Source organism: Crocuta crocuta, unplaced genomic scaffold, assembly GCF_008692635.1.
Source record: "Crocuta crocuta isolate KB4526 unplaced genomic scaffold, BGI_CrCroc_1.0 scaffold95, whole genome shotgun sequence".
NCBI classification, from domain to species: Eukaryota; Metazoa; Chordata; class Mammalia; order Carnivora; family Hyaenidae; genus Crocuta; species Crocuta crocuta.
In genome coordinates this window covers 892,935-920,654 of record NW_027530971.1, presented here as the reverse complement: position 1 = coordinate 920,654, position 27,720 = coordinate 892,935, and the positions used below count along the sequence as shown (strand labels likewise).

General features: G+C 37.6%; 1 protein-coding gene across 3 annotated transcripts in view; it reads right to left on the bottom strand.

Annotated features, from left to right (window-relative positions):
* Positions 1-3,690: 3,690 nt before the first annotated feature.
* Positions 3,691-27,720, bottom strand: part of FKTN (fukutin) — a 69,552-nt gene continuing 45,522 nt past the window's right edge. For all 3 annotated transcript variants that reach the window (XM_077769829.1, XM_077769828.1, XM_077769830.1), the window contains 2 exons: positions 27,507-27,634; positions 3,691-9,254 (listed from right to left, as the gene is read on the bottom strand). In XM_077769829.1, the coding sequence (XP_077625955.1) occupies positions 9,041-9,254; positions 27,507-27,634 (342 nt within the window). In that variant the 3' untranslated portion in view covers positions 3,691-9,040. The remainder of the gene's footprint in view (positions 9,255-27,506; positions 27,635-27,720) is intronic.

The window sequence follows — 27,720 nt, the reverse complement described above, 5'->3', positions numbered from 1 at the left end:
CATTCTAATAGGTGTGCAATGGGATATCTCTTTGTGGTTGTAATTTCCATTTCCCTGATGGTTACTGATGTTGAACATCTTTTTTAAAAAGTTGTATTAATAATTAGCATTATAGTTCTCTATCTTTACTCCTCCCTTATCAACGATAACTTTTACTCCCTTCAGAAAATGCTGTTACATTTAGCACCTTGGGTCAGCAGTTTATAGATAGATAGATAGTTTATAGATAGCTTTAATATGTTGCATGGAGCGAGGAGAAGAGTCATAGGGAAACTTTTTTAAACGGTAAAGGTGTAAATTTAGGTTAGAAATAAAAGTAGTAGACTTTTGGTAAAGATGGACACTTCCACAAAATTTCTGGAGAAGTATACATTTAAGAAGAGGAAAAGGCTGAAATTCAGCACACTTTGCATTTTTGTGTACAAAGTAAAAAATAAGAGCCCCAAACGCCAAGTGTGATGAAGCAGAGCTGGGGGCACAGGCTGAACTACCTGCAAGCTCTGACTGAAGTCAATTCTCAGTGACAATACAGAAAATGGTTTCTAATTATCAGCTGAGCAAGGACTGGTTTGTTAATACTTGCTTCAGTAATAGCCTATGAGGTGTTCATGGAAGAAATTATAACAAACAAAAATGGCAACATTTCCCCCAGTTTTACTGCGATGTAACTGACCTATAACATTGTTTGAGTTTAAGGTGTACAACATAATGATCTGATAGATGATATGTATTGTGAAATGATGACCATCCATCACCTCACATAGCTCAAGGTTTTTGTTCTCTTGTAATGAGAACTTTTAACATTGATTTTCTTAGCAACTTTCATATATACAATGTAGTGTTGTTAACTGGACTCATCATGTTGTACATTATAACCCAAAAACTTATCTCGTAACTGGGAGTTTGTACCTTTTGACCACTTACACCCAATTCCTACCATCTCTACCCTCTGCCTTTGGCAACCACCAATCTCTTCTCTGTTTGAGGTTTGTTTTTCTAGATCCCACATATAAACAAGATTATACAGTATTTGTCTTTCTTTGATACTTCCCTTAACATAATGCCTTCAAGGTTCACTTATGTTGCCATAAATGGCAGGATTTCCTTCTTTATTGTGGCTAAATAATATTCCATTCTCTATTTATACCACATCTTCTTATGCATTCATATCTTGATGGACACTTACGTTGTTTCTCTATCTTGGCTATTGTAAACAAAGCTACAATGTACAGAGGGTGTAGAGATATCTTTGGGATAATGATTTCATTTCCTTCAGATCAATATCCAGAAGTAGAATTGCTGGATCATATGGTAGCTCTATTTTTAATATTCTGAGAAGGCTTCATACTCTTTTCTTAGTGGCTGCACCAATTTACATTCCCACCAGCAGTGCGTATATGTTCCCTTTTCTGCACATTTTCATTGGCACTTTTTAGCTCTTGTCTTTTTGGGAACAGCCATTCTAACAGGTGTGAGGTTTTGATTTGCATTTTCCTGATGATTAGTGATGTTGACCACCTTTTCAAGTACCTACTGGCCACTTGAATATCTCCTTTGGAAAAATTTCTACTCAGTTCTCTTGCCTACTTTTAACTAGATTATGCTTTTTTAATTTTTTTTTGCCATTGAGTTGTAGGAGTTCCTTACATATTTTGCATATCAACCCCTTATCAGATATATTGTTTGCAAATATTTATTCCCAATCTATAGGTTATTTTTCATTGTTGGTTCCTTTCCTGTGCGGAGGCTTCTAACCTTGATGTAGTCCCACTTATTTTCATTTTTGTTGCATTTGTGCTTTTCTTGACATATCAAAAAAAAATCATTGATAAGAGCAATGTCAAAAAGATTTTTTTCCCATTTTCTTCTACATGTTTTATGGTTTCAAGCCTCACATTTATGTAAATCCATTTCGACTTAATTTTTGTGAGTAGTGTAAGATAGAAGTTGAGTTTCATTCTTTTGCAAGTGAAAACACAAAATTCCCCAGCCCCACTTATTTTTATTTATTAAAACATTTTTAATGTATGTTTTTGAGACAGAGAGGGAGACAGTGCAGGCAGGAGAGGAGCAGAGAGAGAGGGAGACATAGAATCCAAAATAGACTCCAGGCTCTGAGATGTCGGCACAGAGTCCCATGATGGGCTCGAACTCACAGACTGCGAGATCATGACCTGAGATGAAGTTGGATGCTTAACTGAGCCACCCAGCCCCGTTTATTAAAGAGACTATATTTCCTATGTTCAGTATTCTTGGCTTCTTTATCAAATATTAGTTGACTACATATCCATGAGTTTATTTCTAGGCTTTCAATTCTGTTCCATTGGTCTCTGTGTCTGTTTTTATGCTAGTACTGTACTGAATTGATTAGTATAGCACTATAATATAGTGCAAAATCAGCAAATGTAATGCCTCCAGCTTTGTTCTTCTTTCTCAGGATTGCTTTGGCTACCAGTTTTGACTCCTAAGAGTTGGTTAATGATGTTGAACATCTTTTTAGGATACTTGTCACCTGTAGTTCTTTTTCAGTGAAATGTCTGTTCATGTCTTTTGCCCATTTTCTAATTGGATTTTTCTAAGCTGTTAAGGGTTCAGGTTCTTTATATAGTCTAGATGCTAGTCTTTTGTTGGACATGTAGTTTGCAAGTATTTTCTCTTAGTCTGTAGCTTGACTTCCCATCCTCTTTTGGTAGGCTTTTGCAGAGCAGCAATTTTGAATTTTGATGAAGTCCAACTTAATCAATTTTTCCTTTTATGAATTGTGCTTTTGGTATCAAGTTTTAAGAAAGAACTCTGCCTAGTCCTATATCATGAAGATTTTCTTTCTTCCCTAAAAGTTTCACAGTTTTGAATTTAAGAACATTATACCTTTAATTTCATCTTTGTGTAAATTATGAATTTCAAGTTGAGGTTATTTTTGTTATTGTTGTTGAGAAGGCTATCCTTGCCTCCCCTGAATTGCTTTTGCTCTTTGATCAACAATCCTGTTGAGCATATTTGTGTGTCAACTTCTGGGTTCTTTATTCTGCTTGAGTGATCCATGTGTCTCTTTACCAGTACCACACTGTCTTGATTACTGCATCAATCAAGGGCTGCCTAATGAAGACTGGGTGGCTTAAAATAGACATTTATTTTCTCACAGTTCTTTTTTTTAACTTTTTTAATGTCTTTTATTTTTTTATTTTGAGAGACAGAAACAGAGAGCGAGTGGGGGAGGGGCAGAGAGAGAGAGAGGGAGACAGAAGCTGAAGTAGGCTTCAGGCTCTGAGCTGTCAGCACAGAGCCCAACGTGGGGCTCGAACCCACAGACTGTGAGATCATGACCTGAGCTGAAGCCAGATGCCCAACCGAGTCACCCAGATGTCCCTATTTTCTCACAGTTCTATAGAGAAGTCCAAGATCAAGGTGTTGGTAGGGCTGGTTTCTTCTGCGGGCCTCTCTCCTTGACTTGTAGATAGCCATCTTCTTCCTAATCTTCACACAGTCTTCCCTCTGTGCCTGTGCTGTATTCTAATCTCTTCTTACAGGACCCAGTCAGATTCTATTAGGGTCCATCCATATGACTTCATTTTACCTTAATTTTAGAAATAATGTACTGGTGGCAAGATGGACTTTTGTGCCAGATTGTTTACGAATTAGTGGCTGTAATAATAATATCTATTGCAAACTTCAAGAATAAACACAAATATCTCATGTGATTAAAAAGATTTTATTCAGCATCTTAAACTGATTATATATTACAAATTCTGATCAAAATAATAATACTAAAGGTATTTTCAATAGTACCACAAACTACCTGTACCTGAAGATAAAACCAAATAGTAAACTGGTAAGCATACGCTGAAATTTGCCCATGTTTAAAATACCACTTTGTTTAAAAAATTCACAATCATGTTTCTCTGGTTATAAAGTGGAAGGGACACACAAATAGCTACATACGGTTTTCATTTAACAAACACATGAACTATTCCCCATGCTCTCAATGAGTCATCAAAAGATGACAAAATCTTATAATTCTTTTCGATGTTGTGGGAGATAGTACATTGTTTTATGTAACAAAATACAGTACTTCCAAATCTCCTCATGCTCCCTTTCAACCCCACTATGAGAGCTGCTCATAAGTATACAGCAGCTTGCTTGGCTAATGGGTTCCTACATAATCTCTACATTGGGTTGGGTTGGGGGAGGCCAAGGAGGGCATTCTAACCTAGAAGTTCTGACAATACAGAAGCAGAGATTTCTCACTAGGAAAATGCAGACTTGCCTACTTCAGTACCGGTCCTGTGAAGAGGTATCACTATTGAATTGGTCTGTTTGATTTATAAACGATCATTAGATTTTAATCTGTATGGAGAAGCTTAAAAAAGCATTGCATACCCTGTTGGTTCTTGCTTGGGACAGAAACACAAATTTGACTGAAGAAGGTGGAAATGAGTATTTTTCATCTCTCTTTTATTAAAACACTGATATAGGCATTCATCAGCATTGATGGTTAAATGAAACTAAGTATTCCAAATTCGTTCCCTCTGAAAAATCATTGCTTACATCTGATTTTGGCTGGTTAGAGATTACTAACAAGGAGATGAGGGTTTACTTCTAGAAAATACTAGAATATTAAAGAAGAAGCTCGGGGCAGAGCAAGTGCTAAATCTAGGGAGGTAGACAGAGTGAATTCCTTGGGATCAAGTTACTAGATAACACAAGGGATTATATAAGGAGACTTGAGGAGACAACAGCTTGACCAATAAAATGAAAATACGAGTTCTATTTAGAGAAGGAGACAACTAGGAAATGTCTCTGAATTCATGAACCATATAACTTGTCCTTTAATGCCTTCATACAATGAAACAAATGTTTTTCCTAAGCAAATTCAGTCACCTAACCTCTTCAGTAAGGATTGTGTCCTAAACCATAGTTACTTTAATCCCATTTGAAGAATAATTAGAAAAAGGATTTGGAAGTAGGAAATGGAACATTTCTTGAGTAATCCTAGGCCCAATGCTAAGCACTTTATTTCATTTTATCCTAAGTGAAAATCCTAATAATTCATTCCGTGGAAATTGAGGCTGAGAGGTCCTCTGCCAGAAATCCCACATCATGAAGCTGGGATTTAAACTCAGGCCTAATTCAGAAGTTTGTGGTCTTTTTATACCAACATGCTGACTCCCCTCAGTGAAATGTTAGAGATGCCCTAGCCCAGGTCTTCATGACAGAGGAAGAGGAGAAGGAAGGAGAAATCCCTGCTGGGACATTTCTTCAAAGACATCCTTTTGTCTGGTCAGGGAACTGGAGTTTTCCTCATGATAATTAAGTATCAGGAGTTGGGAATGCACCACTTTCTCTGACTAGTCTTTGAGGGAACATTTCCCATGGGGATTTGTAATACTGAGGATGAAAGAATTGCTCATTTTCCAGGAGGTGAAATTTGGGGGAGACTTTCTTAGGCTTGTGACACTGGATGATGTGGTAGCCTAGAGTGTGGAAATTCCTTCCAATTTTTCCCAGATGTAGCTTTGGTCCCCAATCGACAAACCTCCGCTTTACTATGTAACACCCTGCTGTCCCATGTGCTGTCTAAAGCTTTGTAGCCATGCTAAGACTGGATACAACAGTTTGGGGCCACGAAGAAGGAAAGGAATGAGTATAGTCCATTCTCAACTACTTGTATCCATAAAAGGGTATCAAAAAGGGAAGGAGGAAGGACTTTTAGGAAATGGGTACTTAGCAGATTGGTGTTAATGGTGTCCCTGGGAAGCAGAAGCAGTGAAGCAGCCATGGGATGCATCTCAAGCTTAGGAGAATCAGGAACTCCTGGATGTTAAGAATACCATGACCAAAGACTGATGTCTCCAAAGACGAACTATTTCACCTTTTGGAGACATGGCATTTTGTAGATAAAGGTATGAAGACAGCCTAAGTATTCTGGACAAGAAAGAAATACTTCTTCCTGATCTCTTTGTCACTTCAGGCTCCCAATCTGAGCAGAAAGATATTAAGTGAAGAATGGCAGAAACACCCTGAAACTGAGTCCCTATGCACAGGATGACTTCTCTGCCAAACATCTCAAGCAGAGTTAAAATGCTGTGCTGTGATGCAATGAAACAGGGACTGGGCCCAAAGTCTTGGCACTCCTGAGTTTTAGCCTCCGTTGTTTCTCACATCGCTCCTATACTTATTGATTTAGCTATAAAATAAGAATAGAAAGAATATGACTCTCTAGTTTTTAAGACTCAAGAGCAAGATGGTTTTCCCTTGAGAATTAATTTGTTTGGGGATGATAGTGGTAGACATTCTGCCATCTAGTGGTCATCTTTCAGGGTTTATAGCTAGGGAATCAAACTGGCTATCCCACTGCCCAGCTTCTTAGGGATGCCTGATTTTGAGAACTGCAGTTTTATTCCAGGGGCCAGATGTCAGTAGCTGCAGCAGAGGAAAGGCGGCCAAGTGCTCCTTGCCTTGAGAAGGAAGAGTGGCCACCTGTTGTCAAGTGGGAGGTTATCAATCTTGCCTCTCGGGATCTCTGTGGAGACATCCACAGATGCCTAACTTCCAAGTTATTATAAGAGGTTTTCTTTTGGTACACCCAAGTAGACCTCAAGGTGGCCTAATTAGGAGAACTATTGTTGGAATACTCAGGTGAAGAAAAAAAAGTGATCTGATGAGGTGCAATGGTAGATTCACCCAAACCAAGGCCTCTGGACACTCAGCACAGTTAAGAACTCTTGAGAAGCACAGGATAGAGTATGGGCTGACTTTGTATCAGAAGCAAGCCTGGCATTCAGAGTGTGGGGAAAAGCTTTCATTCCCTCAAGCTAGGGTAGGACTCAAGAGCTGAAGCCTGTGAAACCAGAAGGTAGTCAAGAAAGGTACTTCAGCTGCCAGTGGTCTCTGTAGGGAAGGATATAAAACCTCTGTCAATGAGGCCAAGCCATCTTATTTTGGATACTTAGAGACCTTGGACTCCAGAGGCAGATAAAAGAAAAAAAACCTAAACAGGAGAGGGTAAGACTCCTTGGCCAACAGTGGAAGCCCTAATTTGAAATGGGCAGAAATGCATATGCACTTTTATATGCACTTCTAGATGCTAAGCACAAGCAAATGGTCCTTACTAAGCAGTTAGGTTCTGCCCAGGAACACTATTATTATCTGATATTTTTTCAACCATGAAAAATTAAATTAGGTTCAGCTATTTAGAATTTGGGTATGATTTCTATGGGCTTGTTTTCCAGCAACGGGGAAGCTGATTACAATAGCCTATCATCCGGGGACAAGTTTACTGGTAATCTGCATGTGTCTCTGAAAACCTAATTATGTTAGTTATGAAAAGACCCAATAATGATGCATTGAAAGCTCATCCTAAGAGAGGAAGGTCAGTGGTTACCATTTATTTAAAAAAGCTCTTGGTGTTTTGAAAGTATAGAGTAGGGTAGTTGCTGGTCACTTTTCCAACTTTGTTTTAGGAAAACTCAGTCAAGCCCATTCCCTCAGACCTTCTGGTTTTCAATTCTGACACTCCTATTACTCTCTGGTTTTAGAGGAAAATCTGCCATCTTGTCCAGAAAGTTGTCCTAAGCAGCCTAAACAAAATGTAAGATTTAGCTTCCTTTCCTGGACAAAGAAAAGGCGAGCAGTGCTTATTGTGACTATGTATACTTTTGCCTCTCACTTGGAATATGTAATTAAAGTGAGCCATGAAGAGATGATCGAGACAGAGCTATCCTGGCCCACTCAGAAACATGTCTTGAGGGGGAAAAGGAAACTAAAGGGTCTCAAAATGGGTGGTATTTGAGAAAGCAGGGAAGTCTGAGTTCTTGTCCCGTCAATATGCAACAGATAGAACATTTAGATAGAACTGGAATGGACACAAACTTTACAAACACTATGATGTAGGGGTGGGATGGGGGAGAAAGCATCTGTCAGGTGTGCCATTTATCTTAATTTTGGAGATGTGAGATACTATTGGAAGAGCAGAGGGGACAGGTAGGTTTACACACCATTTAAATTGGTTTATAGGCCATAAATGAAAGATATGGAGCTATACCTGATAAACGAGTACACTGAAGAGTACAATTAGAAAAATTAGAGGTATTTCTATTAATATTTTAGTGTGAACATTAAAAGTGGGAATGCAATGATTATAAATTCAGAAAATATTAAAGTCCATGAATAGCTCATATTTTTACTTAACAGATGGTTGGTAATGAAATAAGGAAAGTAAGTTTCATGAAATCACAACCCTTTCAAAATCCTGTCTGGTAGCATGATCTCACTTGAATGATTTGTTAACAAGTGCTACAGAGGTCAGTGAAAATATTCTCACAATGGCTGGAAATTTAAGCTTCACACAAGCATAAGCTTTCTTTTCACTTCAAATATAAAAATAGAAAATGTATGGAAATTTGCATATCTTTGACAAAGTTAGAAAGAAGCTCTCATTCTCTTATAGAATGATGTCCTGTGCCCTAGATGAATTCCATGTCAGGTTCCTTGTAAAATGAATCTGTTGGCATCTTTTCTTGATGGCACCTAAGGTCTGATCACTTAAATATTAACTCAGACTCTACAACCTTAAAAGCAGCACTAATGTACAAGCTTAACTGCTGAGAACAGGAACGGGGCATTCTTTTCTGCTAGTATATCCTTCCTTAGCTTTGCCCGATAAACCTGTGTTCCAGTCCAGACATTATCTAACATTTTGAAAGAACATCGTATTCTGTATGAGCTCTTCACAGGGTGAGAGCGTTTCCCTCCAAGGAAAATTGAGGTGCTTTACCAACATGAAGGGGAAGAGAGCAAGTATGTCTCACTCACCTCTGCTCCTCTACTATAACCTAGCACTGCACCTGGCACATGGGGGCTCCTTAATAAATGTAAAATGAGAGGATCAAATCAGATGGCTCAGAGGCTAAGACTCTCTGCGTCTTCAAACTTGACATATATCTTTGGCTCCTATTTACGTTTGACAAATAAAGATGTATCTTCTTAAACAGTTATCCACCTTTGTTTCAGATGGGGAATTCTACCGTTTTGAGTTACTGTCTCAGTATAACTGAATAACCTCATCCCACTCAGAAATAGACCAGACTCCATTGGGCCGTACATTGGGGGGAGAGCGCTTCCAGTCCCATGTCTTCACAGGAATCTTCCAGGTCTTACCATAGTTGGCTTCAATGTAGTCAATGGTTTCACAGGGCACATGAATCTTCATGTCTACAAACTCAGTCCAGCACAGTGTAAACTTGGGAAATAAGTACCTGTGGCAAAATAGAGGCAGTGTAAAGAGGGGTTAGGCTCAAGAGTAAAAGTCTGTCTCAGGAACCCAGCTGCTAGTGCACTTTGGGCTGAAGGAAAGTCCTCTCCCACTAAATAGCTTTGGGGACAGATATGGTGGATATTTGGTTGTTTCTGATGCTCCAGCATCCCCTTCTTCTTCTATTTTTTTAAAGTTTATTTATTTATTTAGAGAGAGACAGGGAGAGAGAGCATCTGTGTGTGGGCAGGGGAGGGGCAGAGAGAGAGAGAAAGAGAGAGAATCCAAGCAGGCTCTACACGGTCAGCACAAAGCCCGATGAGGGGCTGGAACTCACGAATTGAACTGAGAGATCAAGAGCTGAGCTGATATCAAGAGTCAGATCAGATTCCTTAACCGATGGTGCCACCCAGGCATCCCTCCCCTTCCTCTTCTAATGTTGACAGCACCTCCATTTGCCTCTCCTTATTCTCTATGGTTTAGGAGAGGCTAACCCTATCCTCAAGCCCCTGAGATAAAAAGAGCCAGGCCTAACCAGTACATTATAGTGACCGGATCAGGGATGGGAATATACACAAATGAGGCAAATGAAAGTCAGTTCTGGGATTTCTGTTGGAACTACTAGAGGAAAGAGACATTCTTTTTTGCTGAGGTTTCTAAGCTGGTGGGATGGAAGCTGAGTATCTTTGTTATCTACTAGCAGGAAGAGCCTGTCTGAGGATGAAGTCAAAGCAAAAAGCTGCCAAAAAGCAGAGGAAAATAACAGAGCTCAGAAAACCTCAGGGAAGGACTTGGACTTAGCTATGGCCATTCCTTAAACATCTCAGGTAAATAAATGCATAAATATACAGATATTCTTTATTTCCCCAAATTTTTATTTAAATTCTAGTTAACTAACTATTCTTTTTTTTTTACTATATTTTTAATACTAGCAATTCTTCACTTTTTTTAAAAGTTTATTTATTTATTTTGAGAGTGTGTGAGTGGGGGTGGGGCAGAGAGAGAGAGAGAGAGAGAGAGAGAATCCCAAGCAGGCTCCACAGTGTCAGAGAAAAGCCTGACAAGGGGCTCAATCCCACAAACCGTGAGATCATGACCTGAGCTGAAATTAAGAGTTGCATGCTTAACCAACTGAGCCACCCAGGTGCCCCAATACTTGCAATTCTTCATACATGGAGGGGAGGCACATACAGCAGTGAAAAAGGAAACAGAACTTTTCTAGTCAGCCAGACAATCTGAATCAATTCTGGCAATATAGGTCATTCTCCAAGAGCAGTATCACAAACGCTTGTGCCTTTGTGACAGGTCATATTAATTCCAGAGTCCTGGGTTTCACTGTGGTCCCAGATGGCTTTTGGTAACCTACTCAGCGAAGACAGCTAAAGAAGAAACTCCCAAGGTCAGCAAGGGTATTTTCCACACTCCTTTTCTAACTCAAACTGTAGTGAACATTTCACACCACATTATGTGAACAAGGCAGGATGCACTTAAGATGGCTTTCTGAGTAAAGCTTCATGCCCCGCCCCCCCCACCTCCTCAAATTCAGGAATAGGGGTCTAAAGTTCGACTGTCCTATACTTCAACAATATCTCTCTTAAAGACAGCTATACAGACCACATTCTTCCTGCCATGCCTTTTATTTTACCACTTGGCCCCCTCCCCTTTTTTATATCTCTGTTCTCAGCCACAAACTTACTTTCTTATTTTTAACAGTTCACACATCATTAAATCTCTATCCAATTCAAACTGCTTCTGAAAGAAGCCAACTACAGAACATTAAAATAAGCAGCACATGTGTGAGGTGAATCTTCTTTTCTCTTAGAGCCTGGACCTCTTGAGGATATACAGCAAGCATGACTCCAAGATGCATTTCCATGCTTCTGTCCCTCACGTGAACCTACCTATAGTTTCTGCCTTTCTCAAATACTAAAGAACATCTTGACGCCAGCCCAGGCAATGTTAGTTATAATGAATCTTATTCTATCTATAGCAGAACTAGCAGGTAAGTTTGAGAAATCACACCAAAACATGTTTCTTAAAGATACCCTGGATCAAAAAATTAAATTCAATATATTACAAACGAAAGCTAAAATGAACAGGTTCATGAGATTTAAGTTTATATTACAGCCCTATATTCTGTGTTGGTGTTTTCTGAGGAATGTTTCTTCTCTTCACAACATGAAAAGAACTTTCAGTAATGAGATCTGAAGTGGCAATCGCAGAGATCACAGAAATTTAAAATATCAGAGGATTAAAGAAAAAAGGACGAGGAAAAAAGCAAGATGTCAGAGCATAATCATATTGTGGAAATGGGATCTAACTGGGACGTTCTCCAAGGAAAGGTCAGTTCTCATGTATTCTGCTGTTAAATATCATGTTTTACCACCAGATGAACATAAAGCCATACATGAAAATGAGAGGCTGAACAAATTCTAAAGAAAGCAACAAGTCCCTTCTACCCAAACCAATGGGTGCTGGCAGTTAATAGACAATCCCAGCTGGCTTCTGTGAAAAGACGGCCACAGAAAATCTCAGAGCTGAAGAAGAAATAAGATACAGCATAGCCCTACCATCTGCTGGTCCCAATTTTATTCTGCACACTCATATTCATGGAAATGCTTATTTTGTCATCAGACACAGCCATCCATCACCGGCCTCCACCCTCCCCATCAGATACTGGTCAGCAGAATGTCCACCTGTCTCCTCCTATCAAGTTGACACACTGAAGTTGAAATGAGGCAGAAATTACAGTCTATCTGGTAACATAGCCCAGGAAACTCCTCTCTTAAATATTAGCGTTTACAGTCTATCAAAGAGGTGAAAGTAAGAAAAATCATAAGTCTGGGAGATACAGGGTGTATGAGACTACTACAAATATTACAATAGCAATATTTTAAATAGTGAAATGTGCAAATGAACGAAACCAAAACACTAAAACTACATAAACAATGTTAAAAGTAACTCAAAGACACTTTAACTCAAATGTTCAGTTTTTTTCCTGAATGAAAACATCCCTAAATCTTTGTGGTTTTATTTTCACTTAAATAATTTTCAATTTGAGCAGCAAAAAGAAAACTCCAGCTTCCTAGGAGAAGAGGAAAGATAAACAAACCATAAAATGCAAACACAGATTGTGAAATGGGGTTGTGGTGAGGAGGAGAGGAGGTGGGTGATAGAGAATACCACATGCCATGTGCTCTGTCCAGGTTACCAGTAAACACTAAAACTGGACTACACCATGAGTCTGCGACATTACCTTAGCTTTGAAAGCTAAGATTCTGTTTGGCTAAGCAGTTTGTACTTGAAAGCTCTGAACAGGATCTAAAATGGGAACAGATTTCAATTCAGACTGAGGCAACCTTAGTAAGTTCAAGGGATTTTTTCACATACACAAAAATCCTTCCATTCACATTTCTATTTCATACCACATTCATTTTATCTTTGCATAAAATGGTAATTAGAATTACGAGTTAGTTGGGAGTTAAAAAAAAAAAAAAAAGAGTTAGTTGGAGTAGACAGTTTCATTTTTTTCCCTCACAGACATCCTTACAATCTGTAAAACCACTTACTGGTGGTGAGATAAAGTAATCTCACCAGTTTAATTGTACAGCCTATAAACATTATTGCTAAGTGAAAAACACTGCTTTTATTATTACTAGGCTAAGTGAGATAGAGACACCATCAATTGTAACTGAATCTGAACTTTTTTTTAACATTTTTAAAAAATATTTTTATTTATTTCTAGGAGAGAGAGAGCGTGAGCAGGGGAGGGTCAGAGAGAGAGGGAGACACAGACTCCGAAACAGGCTCCAGGCTCTGAGCTGGCAGTCAGCACAGAGCCCGACGCGGGGCTCAAACCCACGAATTGCGAGATCATGACCTAAATGAAAGTCGGACTTAAGCGTCGCTTAACCGACTAAGCCACCCAGGCGCCCCAAATTTGAACTTTTTAAACACAACTTGCATTAAACTCTGAAACAGCAGAGCCATGGTCTTAAACAAGAATTTCCTGTAAAACAACACAAATGGTTTATTCTTCCTATGAATTTGGTCTCTTCTTTTAATTCTTAATTTCTTTTTCTTGTGTTATTCCAATGCCTAAACCCTCTAGCATTCTGCTTAATAGAAGTAAGGATAGTACACAGTTTTGTTTGTTTCTGATTTTAATGGAAAAGCTTCTAAAAAGTTTGTCATGAAATATGATTGCTCATGCTAGGTTTTTGATACATTCCCTTTATTTGGTTAAGGAAATTCCAGACCCCTTTTATTTCAAACTTGCTAAAAGGTCTTTCCCCTTCCTTCTGGTTAATTATGAGATTAATCAAAAGTTTTTAATGTCATCTATTGAAACAATCATCAAAGGTTTTTTTTCCTTTAATCTTTTAATCCTTTAATGTTGAGAATTACACGAATATATAGATAATATAAAATTCAATTTGTTGTATTTCATTTAAGATATTTTCATCTGTTTGACAATATTGTAATTTCCTTTTAAAAATTTTGTTGGCACTGTCCAAGTCCAGTTTTACTATCAGTCTCATACAATAAGTTGCTTAAAACATATTTTTCCTTTTGAAATTTTCTGACATAGGAGATACAATATAGGGAATAATTTACTTTTATGAAGGCATGGTAAAACTTTCCTGTAAACTTTCTTGGCCTTTTAGTAGGGACAAGAAGGGGAAAGGAGAATTTCTGATAATTCAATTTCTTTCATGAGTGTAAGTTTCCTAGATCTTCTTGAGTTTTGACATTTATTTTTGCCCAGAAAATTTTATCATTTTCATATTACACCTAATTATCAAATTTAATGATTTAGTGTCCCTACCATTTTCCTTTGGAAGTCAGTGTAACATAGTTAAGAGCATAAACTCTAAAGCTCTTGGGTTTCAGTAGTCAATATTGTCTTTAATTTTACTCTTTAAAATTTTTTTTAAATGTTTATATATTTTTGAGAGAGACAGACAGAGCGTGAGCAGGGGATGTGCAGAGAGGGAGGGAGACACAGAATCTGAAGCAGGCTCCAGGCTCTTAGCTAACAGCACAAAGCCTGAACAGCTGGGTCAAAACCATGAACCATGAGATATCACCTGAGCTGAAGTCAGACGCTTAACAGACTGAGCCACCCAGGGGCCCCTTATATATTTTTTTCTTGATCAATCTTGTTAGATGTCTATTTACTAGTTTTTATTATTATTTTTTTAAGAACCAGCATTTAGATTTGATCTTTGATACTGTTTTTTATTTCATTAATTTTTTTCTCTTGGCTTCCTTCCTTCACTTTGCTTAGGCTGACTGCATTATTCTTCTACTTTCTTCAATTTAATGCTTAATTTGTTTTTTTAAATATTTTTTAATGTTTATATTTGAGAAAGAGACAGAATGTGAGGAGGGGAGCAGCAGAGAGAGAGGGAGTCACAGAACCAGGTTATGAGCTATCAGCACAGAGCCTGACGCATGGCTCAAACCCATGAGCCATGAAATCATGACCTGAGCTAAAGTCGGGCCCTTAACTGACTGAACTACGCAGGTGCCCCTTAATTTGTTTTTCTAAACTATTTTTTAATACTTAAATGTTTTTAAGGCTACAGGCTTACCACTATCCTTTTAACGGCACCCTACAAGTTCTGACATGTAGTATATTGTCTTTGAGTCCTAAAAGTTTTATAATTACCACTATTATTTCCATTTTTAACTCATTAGCTGTTAATGAGGGCATTTTAAAGTTTCCATACCTTTTAAAGAGGTCTTTAATTGTTTATTTATAATTTAATTCCATTGTGGTCAAACCATGCCACCTATTGAAATAATCACGTTTTCTCTCTTTGTTAACATAGAGAATTTCTCTCTCTCTCTCTCTCTCTCACACACACACACACATACACACAGAGAGAGAGGAAGATTTTTATTAATGATGTGACATTTATTAAGATAGCCTTTATGATATAGTACATGGCCAACTCTTGTGAATGTTCCATTTATAGCCGAGAAAAAAGTATATCCAGCATTTGTTGGGTAAAGACTTTTACATATATATCCAGTAAATCAAGCTTGTTGATTTTGTTCATATTTTCAATAGTTTTACTAATTCCTTCTTTGCTTGAATTAGCAGTTTTTAAAATAAGAGTATTTCAGAATCTCCCACCATAACTGTAGACACACCGATATTCATTAGAATTTCATCAGCTTTTGACATTATTAAAGTCCTATATACTATTTCTCTGTAAAATTATGTCATGGGCCAGTTTGGTTAATAATATTGGGGCATATCTTTTTCTATATAATTTTGCTTTAGGTATGCCTCTTACCAAGTGTTACATAGGTATGTTTTGTTTTTTCTATCACATTTTAATCTTTATATGGATTAGCTTAATCTGTTATTATTTTCTGTGATTAATTATATATTTAGACATATTTTGAATTCTAGAGCCAGGCTACCTGGGCTTGAATCCTGGTTCTGCCTCTTATCAATTGCAATACCTTGGTCAATCTCTTTATGCCCTGACTTACTCATTTATAAAATGAGAGTAATGGGGTTCCTGGGTGGCTCAGTCAGTTAAGCATCCGACTTCAGCTCAGGTCATGATCTTGTGCTCTGTGAATTTGAGCCCCACTTCAGATTCTGTGTCTCCCTCTCTTTCTGCCTCTCCCCTGCTCGCACTCTCTCCCTCTTAATAAATACACATTAAAATGAGAGTGCCTTACAGAGATGTCAGCATAGAATGACTAAACAAATGTAAAGTACTCACTTAGGCAGAACAGTGTCAGGCACATACACAGTCAGTGCTATTACAATGCTGTTGTTATGATTATTTTACATGTTTTCAGCTTGCCCACCTTTTCTTTTGAGCCACCTTTCCTAATTCCTTTAATTGACAAAGGTTTATAAATTCTCTTTTGTTCTGCGTATTTGGAAGTTTGTTTTTTTTTTAAGATTTTTTAAAAGTAATCTCTACACCCAATATGGGGCTTGAATTTACAATCCCAAGATAGAGAGCTGCATTCTCTACCAACTGAGCCAGCCAGGAGCCCCTATTTGGAAGTTTTAAATACTATTTCTATCTAGTAGTAGATACTGTTTGTAATAGTTACTGTTTATTTTTAACATATATATATCACTGTAAGATTTTCTTATAAAAACAGATTGTGTGCATAATCTCTACCCTTTTCCTACACACAGAACTTAAATATACTTTACTCCCTGAACACTGACAAATCATCTCCTCCTCAACTAATTATCATCAAAAGCTTTCCTTTTTTTAAAAAAAAAAAATTTATTTATTTTTGAGACAGACAGAGCGAGAGAGCACAAGCAGGGGAGGGGCAGAGAGAGAGAGAGGGAAAGAGTCCCAAGCAGGCTCCATGCTGCCAGTGCTGAGCCCGAAGCAGGGCTTGATCCCACAAATTCGTGAGATCATGACCTGAGCTGAAATCAAGAGTTGGTTGCTCAACTGACTACACCATCCAGGCACCCCAAGAGTTTTGCAATGGGTCACAAATTTACTGACCTATTTTACCCTTTTCTGTGTTCACCATTATTTCATATATATTATGTCTTCCTTCTGTGTCCTTTAATAGGTCTATAAGTGTGGGTCTCTGAGACATAAACTTTCTTAGTCTTTTTCTATGTGTAAGTGTCTTTATTTTGACCTCCCTCTTGAATGTTAGTTTTAAGTACATATTACTTTCTTAGTTATTTCTCCTCAGCTTTTGAAAGATGCTATAACCTTCATTATCTTTTGGCCTCTATTGTTGTAGAGATATATTTGCTGTTCCTTTGTAAGCAATCTATTTTGTCTGGTAGCCTGCAAAATTTTCTGTTTTTGACATTAGTTTCCTTAAGAAGTATCTAGATATAGATATTTATCCCACTCATCTTATCTTTCATTTGGGAATTTTGTTTAAATACTGCTTTTACATCACTTACTCCATTCTGTTTTAGTTCAGCTGGGTCTTCTATTTTTTATTTATTTTTATTTATTTCTTAATATTTGAGTATAGGTGACACACTATGTTACATAAGTCGCAGGTATACACCACAATGATCTGACAAGTTTATACATCATGTTATGTTCATCCCAAGTGTAGTTGCCATTTGTCACCATACATTACTATTACATTATCATTGACTATATTCTTTATGCTGTGCCTTTTATTCCCGTGACTTATTCATTCCATAACTGAAAACCTAAATCTCTTATTGTCCTTCACCAATTTACCCAACTCTCTACAACCCCCCTCTCTGGCAACCATTAGATTGTTCTCTGTTATTTACAGGTTGGATTCTGTTTTCTGCTTGTTCATTCACTTGGTTTTGTTTGTTTGATTCCATTTATGCATGAAATCATATGGTATTTGTCTTTCTCAGTACGACTTATTTCACTTAGTAGAATACTCTCTAGATCCATCTATGTTTTCTCAAATGGCATATTCTCATCCTTTTTATGGCTGTGTAATATTCCAGTATGTGTGTATACACATTACATCTTCCTTATGCATTTGTTTATTGATGGACACACTTGGGTTGTTTCCATATCTTGGCTATTGTAAATAATGCTGCAATAAACAGGAATGCAAAAATATCTTTTCAAATTAATGTTTTTGTTTTCTTTGGGTAAGTACCCAATAGTGGAATTACTGGATATATGGTATTTCTATTTTTAATTTTTTAAGGAACCTCCATACTGCTTTCCACAGTACCAATTTGCATTCCCACAAACAGTATAGGAGGGTTCTTTTTTTCCACATCCTTGATAACACTTGTTATTTCTTGTGTTTTTTAGTTAGCCATTCTGACAGGTGTAAGTGATATCTCATTGTGGTTTTGATTTGCATTTCTCTGATGATTAGTGATGTTGATTAGCTATGTCTTTAAAAAATTTTTAGTGTTTATTTACTTATTTTGTGGGAGAGAGAGTAAGCAAGCAAAGGAGGGGCAGAGAGAGAATTCTCAAGCAGGCTCCACACTGTCAACACAGAGCCTGATGTGGGGCTCAATTCCACGAACTACAAGATCATGACCTGAGTCGAGTACAAGAGTGGGATGCTTAACTGACTGAGTCACTCAGCGCCCTCAGCTATGTCTTGAAGACATATTCATCAGTGATTTGTGTTTGGACCAAAGGGAATCTGGCAAAGTGAGGAATTACTGTGCCACATTAAGTTATCATCACCAATTTTGTCCAATTTTCTAAGAATTACAGTCTACTCTTGAAAACCAAGGTTACAGGGTGCCTGGGTGGCTCAGTCTTTAAGCATCTGACTTCAGCTCAGATCATGATCTCACTGTTTTTGAGTTCAAGTACCATATTGGGTGATGTCGATCCCCAAATCAGTTGAGCATGAGCCCTGCATCAGGTGAGCTCCAACCTCGCTTTGAGTAAACATGAACTCTGCTTCGGCTAAACCAGGAGGCTCACTTCAGGTAAAACATGAGCCATGGTTCGGGTGCTTCTCTCTCTCTCTCTCTGCCCCTCATGAGATTCTCTCTCTTTCTCCCTCTTTCTCTCTGCCCCTCACTCACTTGTGCTCTCTCTCTCTCAAAAAAAGGAAAGAGAAGGAAGGAAGGAAAGAAGGAAGGAAGAAAAGGTTACAGTATGCTTACTAGTAGTTTTGAAACTATCTCTTCCACTAAGCTTCTCACAATCCCACACCATAGATAATACCGAAGCAAAAAGGGTAGTAGTGGAATGGCTAATATACTTTTCAGAGCCTAAGCTAGAATATAATCTCTGAGGTCTTTATTGATCTGATACTCGTCTCCTGTCCCAAACTTCTAACATATAATCAATACATGCAGCATACACATGTTGTATAAAATAAAATTCTACCCACTGAACCTCATTTTTCCACTGACTTCCAGTATAAATTGAGTGATTTCATCTATCCTACCAACTATTAAACTCTGCTATACAATCTCCAGAGGACAGAACTAGTGATTATCTGTACCACAAGAGAAACAAGAACACATTTATATCATCAGTGAGTAGACAAATTAAAGCTTGTATAGGTAATTGTTATTATTTAACACCTGAATGCACCTGCATAATGACTATATCAAAAACTATCCGTGTAAAGCATGCACAGAACTTTTCTTTAATGCCAGAAACAGAGCCTCAGGACATGTTTATTTCTACTGCCTAACTTCCAAAAATTAGATCTATAGCTCATCAACAACCAATTAGATTCAGCTGTGCTTGCTTTTTCTAAGATACTTTTAATAGTATTTCTCTTTGGATAGAATAGGTAATTTTAAAAAAGAGATTACGTTATGATTTCAAATTTTATACTAAATAGAATGGTCTTCTTTTAATTTAAACTCAGATTAACTAGTCTGTCCAATCAGATGCAAAAGGCTCAGTGTGGGCCTGCCTTGATCAAATTCATTGCTTCTGGTCCCAGTTATCCCTTTCTTTCAACATTGGTAATCTTGAGTTCTTTTCTCTTCACGTCAGTTTCTAAATCATAATTTTTTTAACCCTGTAAATAAACTTTTTTTTTTTTCTGAGAGGCAATTTACACATAATGAAATGCAACCCCTTTAGGTTTTGACAAACACGTATACCTGTGTAACACCACCACAAGCAGGACACAGAACCCTTCTTCCACCCAGCTTCCCAAAGGTCCCTTTGGCAGTCAGGCAGTTGATCCAGCCTGGCCCTTTGCAATCACTGATTTTGCTACTTCCTTACTGGTTCGCCTGTTCTACAGCTTCACACATGTGCAGTTACATAGTATACACTCTTCCCATCTGGCTTCTTCCACTGGGCACATTTTGGAGATTCATCTTTGTTACTACATGTATCAGTAGCTCATTTCTTTTTATTGCTGAGTAGTATTCCATTGTCTGAATATACTATAACTTGTTTATCTGGTCACCAGAAGATGCAGTTGGGTGGTTTATTTTCTTTTCTTTCTTTTCTTTTTTTTTTGGTTACCACAAATAAGAATGTTATGCAGGGCCCCTGGGTGGCTCAGTCAGTTAAGCATCCAACTCTTGGTTTCAGCTCAGGTTATGATCTCATGGCTTCATGGGTTCGAGCCCCATACTGGGCTCTGCATTGGCAGTGTGAAGCCTGCTTGGGATTCTCTCTCTCTCCCTCTCTCTCTCTGACCCTTCCCCTACTCTTGCTGTCTCTATCTCTCTCAAAATGAATAAATAAACTTAAAAAAAGAATGCTATGCACATTCATGTCAACTCTTTTAGTGAAAATGTTTTTATTTCTCTTGGACTGCTACCTTATATAAAACTTCATAGAATTACATTGAAACAAGAAGACACATGGCAGTCTTAAAAAATATAATTTACTTGACATAAATGAAAGGTCAGCCATTTATTCATTCTGAGATAATCATCTTTTTTTTTTTTAAGGATTTTATTTTTATTTTATTTTAGTAGTCTTTATACCCTGCATGGGGCTTGAACTTACAACCTGAAGATCAAGAGTTGCACGCTGTACCGACAGCACCAGCCAGGCACCTCTAAGGTAATCGTCTTTCAAACAAACAAACAAACAAAGCTAACTACATAAATAACTCCCACTTCTGTATAAGTATATAATTACCATACAAAATGCATTCTGGGGCGCCTGGGTGGCTTAGTCGGTTAAGCGTCCGACTTTCGCTTAGGTCATGATCTCGCGGTTCGTGGGTTTGAGCCCCGCATCGGGCTCTGTGCTGACAGCCAGCTCAGAGCCTGGAGCCTGTTTCAGTCTGTGACTCCCTCTCTCTCTGACCCTCCCCTGCTCACACTGTCTCTCTCTCTCTCTCCTAGAAATAAATAAAAACATTAAAAAAATAAAAAACAAACAAACAAACAAAAAACCCAAAATGCATTCCAAGTTCTTCCCTCAATGATTCAATTAGTACCTGTACTTAGTAGAGGTCTGGAAGTACAGTTAAGGAACCCTAAAACAATCTATCTGTTGTAAAATATGAAGGCATAAACAGCAGGAAATGTGAGATTATTTTTTTATAAAAGTCAATGTTTTAAATATACTAATTTAAAGAAATTATTCAAATTTGCCTTTTTAGCTTCATAGCTATAAGTACTAAAAAGACAAATGTATTTTTTGAGAGCTAAAACCATAGGAGCCTGGTATGAATCTATGAAGCTGAGAGAATCTATGATGGGAATTCAACAACTAACTCTGGTCTTTAACTTCTGGTAAAACGAGTGACTGAAAAACTGGGTGACTTGACCTTGGCTAGACTGGGTGGCTCTTGATCAATGTGTCTTGATCAAGACACCAATCTGGCATCACCCAATCACCTTAACAAAACACATGCACTTGAGAACAGAGTTTAGTTTCATGTGGGGCTCAGGTTTCAGTCCAACAGAGTTACCAGGCCTGATTCTATCTATAACTCAGAAAGGACAGACAAATTAGCAGAAGCCCCCAAATAAGGCATGAGAAAAATAAAGCAGAAATAGAATCTATGGAAAATCAGAGGCAGGGGAGATTATTAAAAAACAAAAACAGAAACAAAAAAAAACAAAACAAAGCAACTCAATGCCCTTGAATGGGCAGAACTGGGACATGTGATGATGTATAATAAGCTAGTACTCCTTAGTGCCATGGTTAACTTCTGGTCTAAAATCAGGTTGCAAAAGGCTGGGTATCTAAATACAATCGGGTATCTTGGTTTAGATCCTAAAACAGTTCCTAAAAACTGGTGAAATTCAGATAACATCTGGAATGTAGTTCATTATAATGCACCAAAGTTATGTTAGTTTCTTAGCTTTGAGCAAGGTACTATGGTAACAATGTTAACATTAGGGGGAATTGGGTAACTGGTATACAGAAACTGTCTGTATTATCTTTGCAACTTTTCTATAAATCTAAAATTATCATAGGGGCATCTGCGTGGCTCAGTCAGTTAAGCATCCGTCCATCTGACTTTGGCTCAGGTCATGATCTCATGGTTTTTGAGTTTGAACCCCACGTCAGGCTCCATGCTGACAGCTCAGAGTCTGGAGCCTGCTTCGGATTCTGAGCCTCCTTTTCTCTCTGCCCTTCTCTGCTGTGTTCTCTCTCAAAAATAAATAAATGTTAAAAAAATTAAAAATAAATAAATAAATAATAAAATTATCATAAAATAAAAAGTTTAGTTTTATAATAGGGGGAGAAAAAGGAAGATAGAATAAAGCATGCTGACGAGGAAGCTCAAACAACTTCTAAGAGTCCTAAAGAGTCAAAGGAAAAACAAGGAACTTAAGAATAAAATCTTGTACTTTACTGTTATTAGAACATTTCTTGCTTACCCTTTCTATTTATCAAAGAGCACAAACAATAATAATAATTCAATTTCCGGGAATCTAGTCAAGGAAATAATCCCTAATGAAGCTTTTGCTTTATGTATGAAGATGCTCATAGGTTTTTTTTTAATAAGAAAAAATAGGCTGGGTGTTATATGTAAGTGATGAATCACTAAATTCTACTCCTGAAGCCATTATTACACCATATGTTAACTAACTTGGATTTAAATTAAAAAATAAATAAAAAGAAGAAAAAATAGGAACAGTCTATTTAAATAGAAAAATAGTTAAGCAAACCTATTATTAGGCCTGTCTCTACATTCCAACCAAGTCTACCTAACAAACTTCTCTATTTTTAAGCCACGCTTTCTTGCTGTTGCTTCTAGACAGACTCTGACTTGGTATCTTAATTATATACCACACATACTGCAATTACTGTACTGCGATCAAGTACTTTAATAATTCGTTTCATGGTCCAAACTATGAGATCCTTGAGCGTGGAAACTAAGTATGTTTACATGAGAATCCTTCACACATAGCAGTTAGTAAATAAAGTCAGCAGAAATGAAACGTTATGTAGGAGTCACACCTGGATGGGAGTGTATTCCCACAGAGAACAAATACAAATTTTCTGAAGACCTATGCAATAAGCAGCAACTGAAAATATCAGAAGGTATAAGGATCCCACTACTAGCCCACTGGATAGTAGATTTCCTATTAGAGGTAGAGGTAGCTGTATTACCCTGACGATACAGCATTAAGGAGAAGGGCTATTTTCATGGAGGGAGTGTTAATAGTATGCTAGACCATGGTGACATTAACATCATGTGTATATAAGAATATAGGCTCCAAGTGATATGGTTCCACGTCTGAGTCTCAGCTCTGCTCTACTTCCACATCTATAAAATGAAGGTGACAATTTAAAAATCTCCCTTATAAACTTGTGAGGATTAAGTGAGATGATGCATATAAAAGTTTGGTATAGTGCCTGGCATGCAGTAAATATCCCAGTAAATATCCCATAAGAGTTAAATTTTTATTATTACTATAATTATTACCTCTCAAACCTCTGGCCTCTACTAACATCAGCTGATTCAGATGGGAAGGGAAAAAAATAACCCTAAGAACCCGGGCAGCATCTAGAGGACTATGAAGTTATGGAATAAAAACTTCACATCCTGGCGGTATAAGTTATATATGCACCACCTTTTATTACTAGTGATCGAGACTCTGAAGAAGAAAATTAAGTATAAAAAATCCAGACCCACTGGAGTAACTAAACCAAGTTACCACTTTGTTAAAGATACTATACTTTGTGTCAGAGCAACACAGGAGCAGTAATGGTAATAATAATAATAATATAGTAACGATAGTAGCAGCAGTACCTAATATTTATATAGTACTTACTATCTGCCAGGTACTATTTCAAATACATTACACGTATTAACTATTTTACCTATTAAGTCTATTAGAAATAGGCACTTAGGCTTAAGAGTTCGATAGCACCAAATCTTGGCCCAGCCATTAATGGGCAAGTTACTTCACTTCTCTACTGTTCGTTTCCTCATATCTAACTGGGAGTGGGAAGACCTAACCCACAGGGATAATTTGAGGATGGTCTGAGATCATAAACACAAAGTACCTCTCTTATGTGCCAGGTAACCAGCAGATGCCCTAGTAGCTATGCTCTCATTACTGCTGTTAATATTATTACATCTGAGGACCAAAAACATCATTCTGTAGGCATGCAGAGAAAAGTTTCAAAAGGGGAACTTTTTTCTTCCTTCCCGAATTCCTCTTTGAATTTTTTAAAATTGTAAGCATTCGGGGTACCTGGGTGGTTCAGTCGGTTAAGTGCCTGACTTCGGCTCAGGTCATGATCTCCGGGTTCGTGGGTTCGAGCCCCTCATCGGGCTCTGTACTGACAGCTCAGAACCTGGAGCCTGCTTCACAGTCTGTGTCTCCCTCTCCCTCTCTGCCTCTCCCGCATTCGTGCTCTGTCTCCCTCTCTCAAAAGTAAATAAACATTTTTTAAAAATCATAAGCATTCTATGATATTATTAAGTTTTCCTCAGAATGAATGATACACGAATACAAATTGAAATATACAGATAAAAAGACCTTTAGGTTAGCTTTAAAAGTTTTTTTTTCCCTCTAGGAATAGTGCTGGTGAAAATACTATAGTTCCTTCAAGTAAATAGTGCTGAAAAGAATGAAAATGGCATATGGGTGGGGGAATCTTTCAACGAAACTACTCTACACAGCCATCCCCTGTTCTTTTCTCTGCCTTCTAAGGTCACGGTAACAGGATAGAAAATCTGGGACTCACACCATCTGTCCAGACAGTTCCATCACTGCTCATTTCTCTTGTTAAATAATCAGAACATTTCACACTTTCCAAACACTGCTACCATAAAGAGCAGCTAGAGCAGAATGAAAGAAGCTCTTTCTATGCAGAAATGTAGTGGTTAGAAATGAAGAGCTCTTTTGAAGTTTGTTGGTTTCAGACCATGTCAGTGAGAAGAAAGAAATTTACACCTCAGAAGAAAATTTAAGAATAACAGAATTATACTACAGGCTCTAGAAATTACCTTTCTTTGAAAAAAGGTGACATTCTCAGATGTTTTCACTAAGAATAGATTTGGCAGTTTAATACTGAGTTAATTATATAGGTTTCTAATCTGTAAATTTCTCATAAGACTAAGAAGAGAAATAGTTTTCTTTACCACCACCACCACTACTACAAGTAGTGTAGTAATGTTACTTGTAGTAGTAATAATAATAGCAGCTAATAATTACTTGGCACTGGGACATCCTTAATTCTCTTCCAACCCCTTTTTTGTGTATTAATTCACTTAATCCTTTAAGCCATTATATGTAGCAATTTCTATTACTATTCCCATTTTACACTTAAGGAAACTTAGTCATGGAGAGGTTAACTAACTTGCCCAAGGTCACAAAGCTAGTAAAGTATAAAGCCGGGATTCAAAAGCAACCAGACTGACTCCATCCTTCAATTTCTATACTATACTATCTTGCAGTTTTTAAAGGAGCCTCTAAATTATACATTAAATTCAGCTGCTTCATCATATTTTGAATAAAGAAACTATAGCTGAATGTCATAAACATACCCCCATTCACCTCAGTGAATGTCAATTACATATTAACTTATTAATTTCTGTCTTATAATCAGAGCTTTTACCCTAAATGAATGTGTTATCATAAGGCAAAATAATTTTTTATATTAAATGAAAGTTTCAAGAATATGTTCCAGGGTCAATGTCAATTTGGGGATACCCCATGATGCTGAGAAAAAGGTTTGGATTACTCTCAAACCTCCAGTCTTATGTGAAGACCTCTGGGCTTCAAATAAAGATTCAGCATTCCTAAGAGGGTGTGTCAACATACCCAGGAGAAGCCAGTCTGAATACGGCATTTCTCTTCCATGTTACAGAACATTCCCCACTCTGCCCAGTGGCTCAAATTTATTCAATGTTAGAAGCTCCAATCTGAGCTGGTTAGTGAGGCAAATTTATACTTCTAGTCACATAACTACCATTGTTATGACAGCAATGATAATAATCACATCAGTAATCATTGTATTACTAATAAACAGTAACAGTGATAACCATCATTTCCTGATGACTTAGTAAGTGCTAAGCATTATGTCAAGTGCCTCATATGTCAGGTGTATTAGGGAGACAGTGGGAGTAGGGGTTAAAGAGATGGGCTGTGTGGTCTTGAACAAAGAACTTACATTTTCAGCACCTCACAGAATACCTACCTCCTAAAATTGTTTTGACGATTAGATGTGTTAACACATGTACAATGTTCATAAGAATAAAACACACAAACTGAGGGTGGATGGGGTGTAGGGGAAAGGAGAAAATGGGTGATGGGCATTGAGGAAGGCACCTGTTGGGATGAGCACTGGGTGTTATATGTAAGACAATATATTATATTTTTAAAACAAAACAAACAAAAAGAATGAAACGCACAATAATACTACCCAACCTTAAGAGACTGGGAGATTAATGTTTAGAAAAGCTAACAGCTGCACGTGGGTTAGGGTGCAGCTAAGGTCTCCCAGGTTGGCCTGACTCCAAAGCCCAAGCTCTTCGGGTGCTCATTCCCCTTCATTCGCTTCTCTCTCTCTCTCTCTGTCTCTCTGTCTCTCTCTTCCTCAGAATTGGGAATAGGTCAATTGCATCACAAAGGAAAGCATAGTTACTCCACTGTCATTTTTGTCTTTTCTCATCAGAGTTTTACTATGGCAGCATTAAAAAAAAATGTTAAAAATGCCAATCTAACATACTGTACTCCATCAATTCCGAGACATTTCCCCCACCCAAATTTTTCCATCTGTGAATCATGTGTCTTAGAATTATATTTGGCAGTATTTTTCCTTTCTTAGTAGCACATAAAATAATGGTGCATCTTACAATCTATATCATCTTACATTTGACAAAATATGGCAGCTGTTAAGCTCAATGAGTATCCTTAAAGGATTAGCCTTGTCTATATGGAAGGCACATTCCAGAGCTTGCCCAGCACGGTGGCCTCAGCGCAGTTCAGTCCCAATTCTCTCACTTTAAACTTCACCTTGACGATCTCCTTCTCACTGACTCTTAACCCATTTCCATCAAACTAACAAGCTCCTATAACTCTAAAAGCCAATCAGCGTTTCAGCTAAGGCTCTGGGCTTAGTTTCTGTGCTCCTTGTTTTGGTTTTCCCTTTCTGATGACTCAAGGGCTTCTAATCATAGTGACCATTTGGACTGAGGTCCCATCCCAGGGGCACTTCCTTCTCTTACACTGTCCTTATAAGTAGTCCATACTTTTCCAAACATAATTGGACTTTATGGGTAAACTGAGAAAGTATTAGCTAATAGTGAAGCCTTGACAGTCTTTTGTTTCTCATTTTCAGTTACTTCCTTATTTCTACCTTTTGAAGTTATCTCTAAGAGCCCCTTTTATAAGTACTTATCTGATTCATACTTAAATTTTTTTCCCGTTTTGGCCTGAGTGCCTCCATTCCACATATGGTCAGTCTCCTCATAGAAGAAAAAAATGTCGAGTTTTACATCATCTTTTCCCTGGAAAGATAGTTCCAAGCTGTCCTCTACCTAAGGGGAAGATGAAAACCCTCATAGACTGTAATGAAGGAAACACATTTTCTTGAAAAAAAAAAAAAAAAAAGATTGTTTTTATT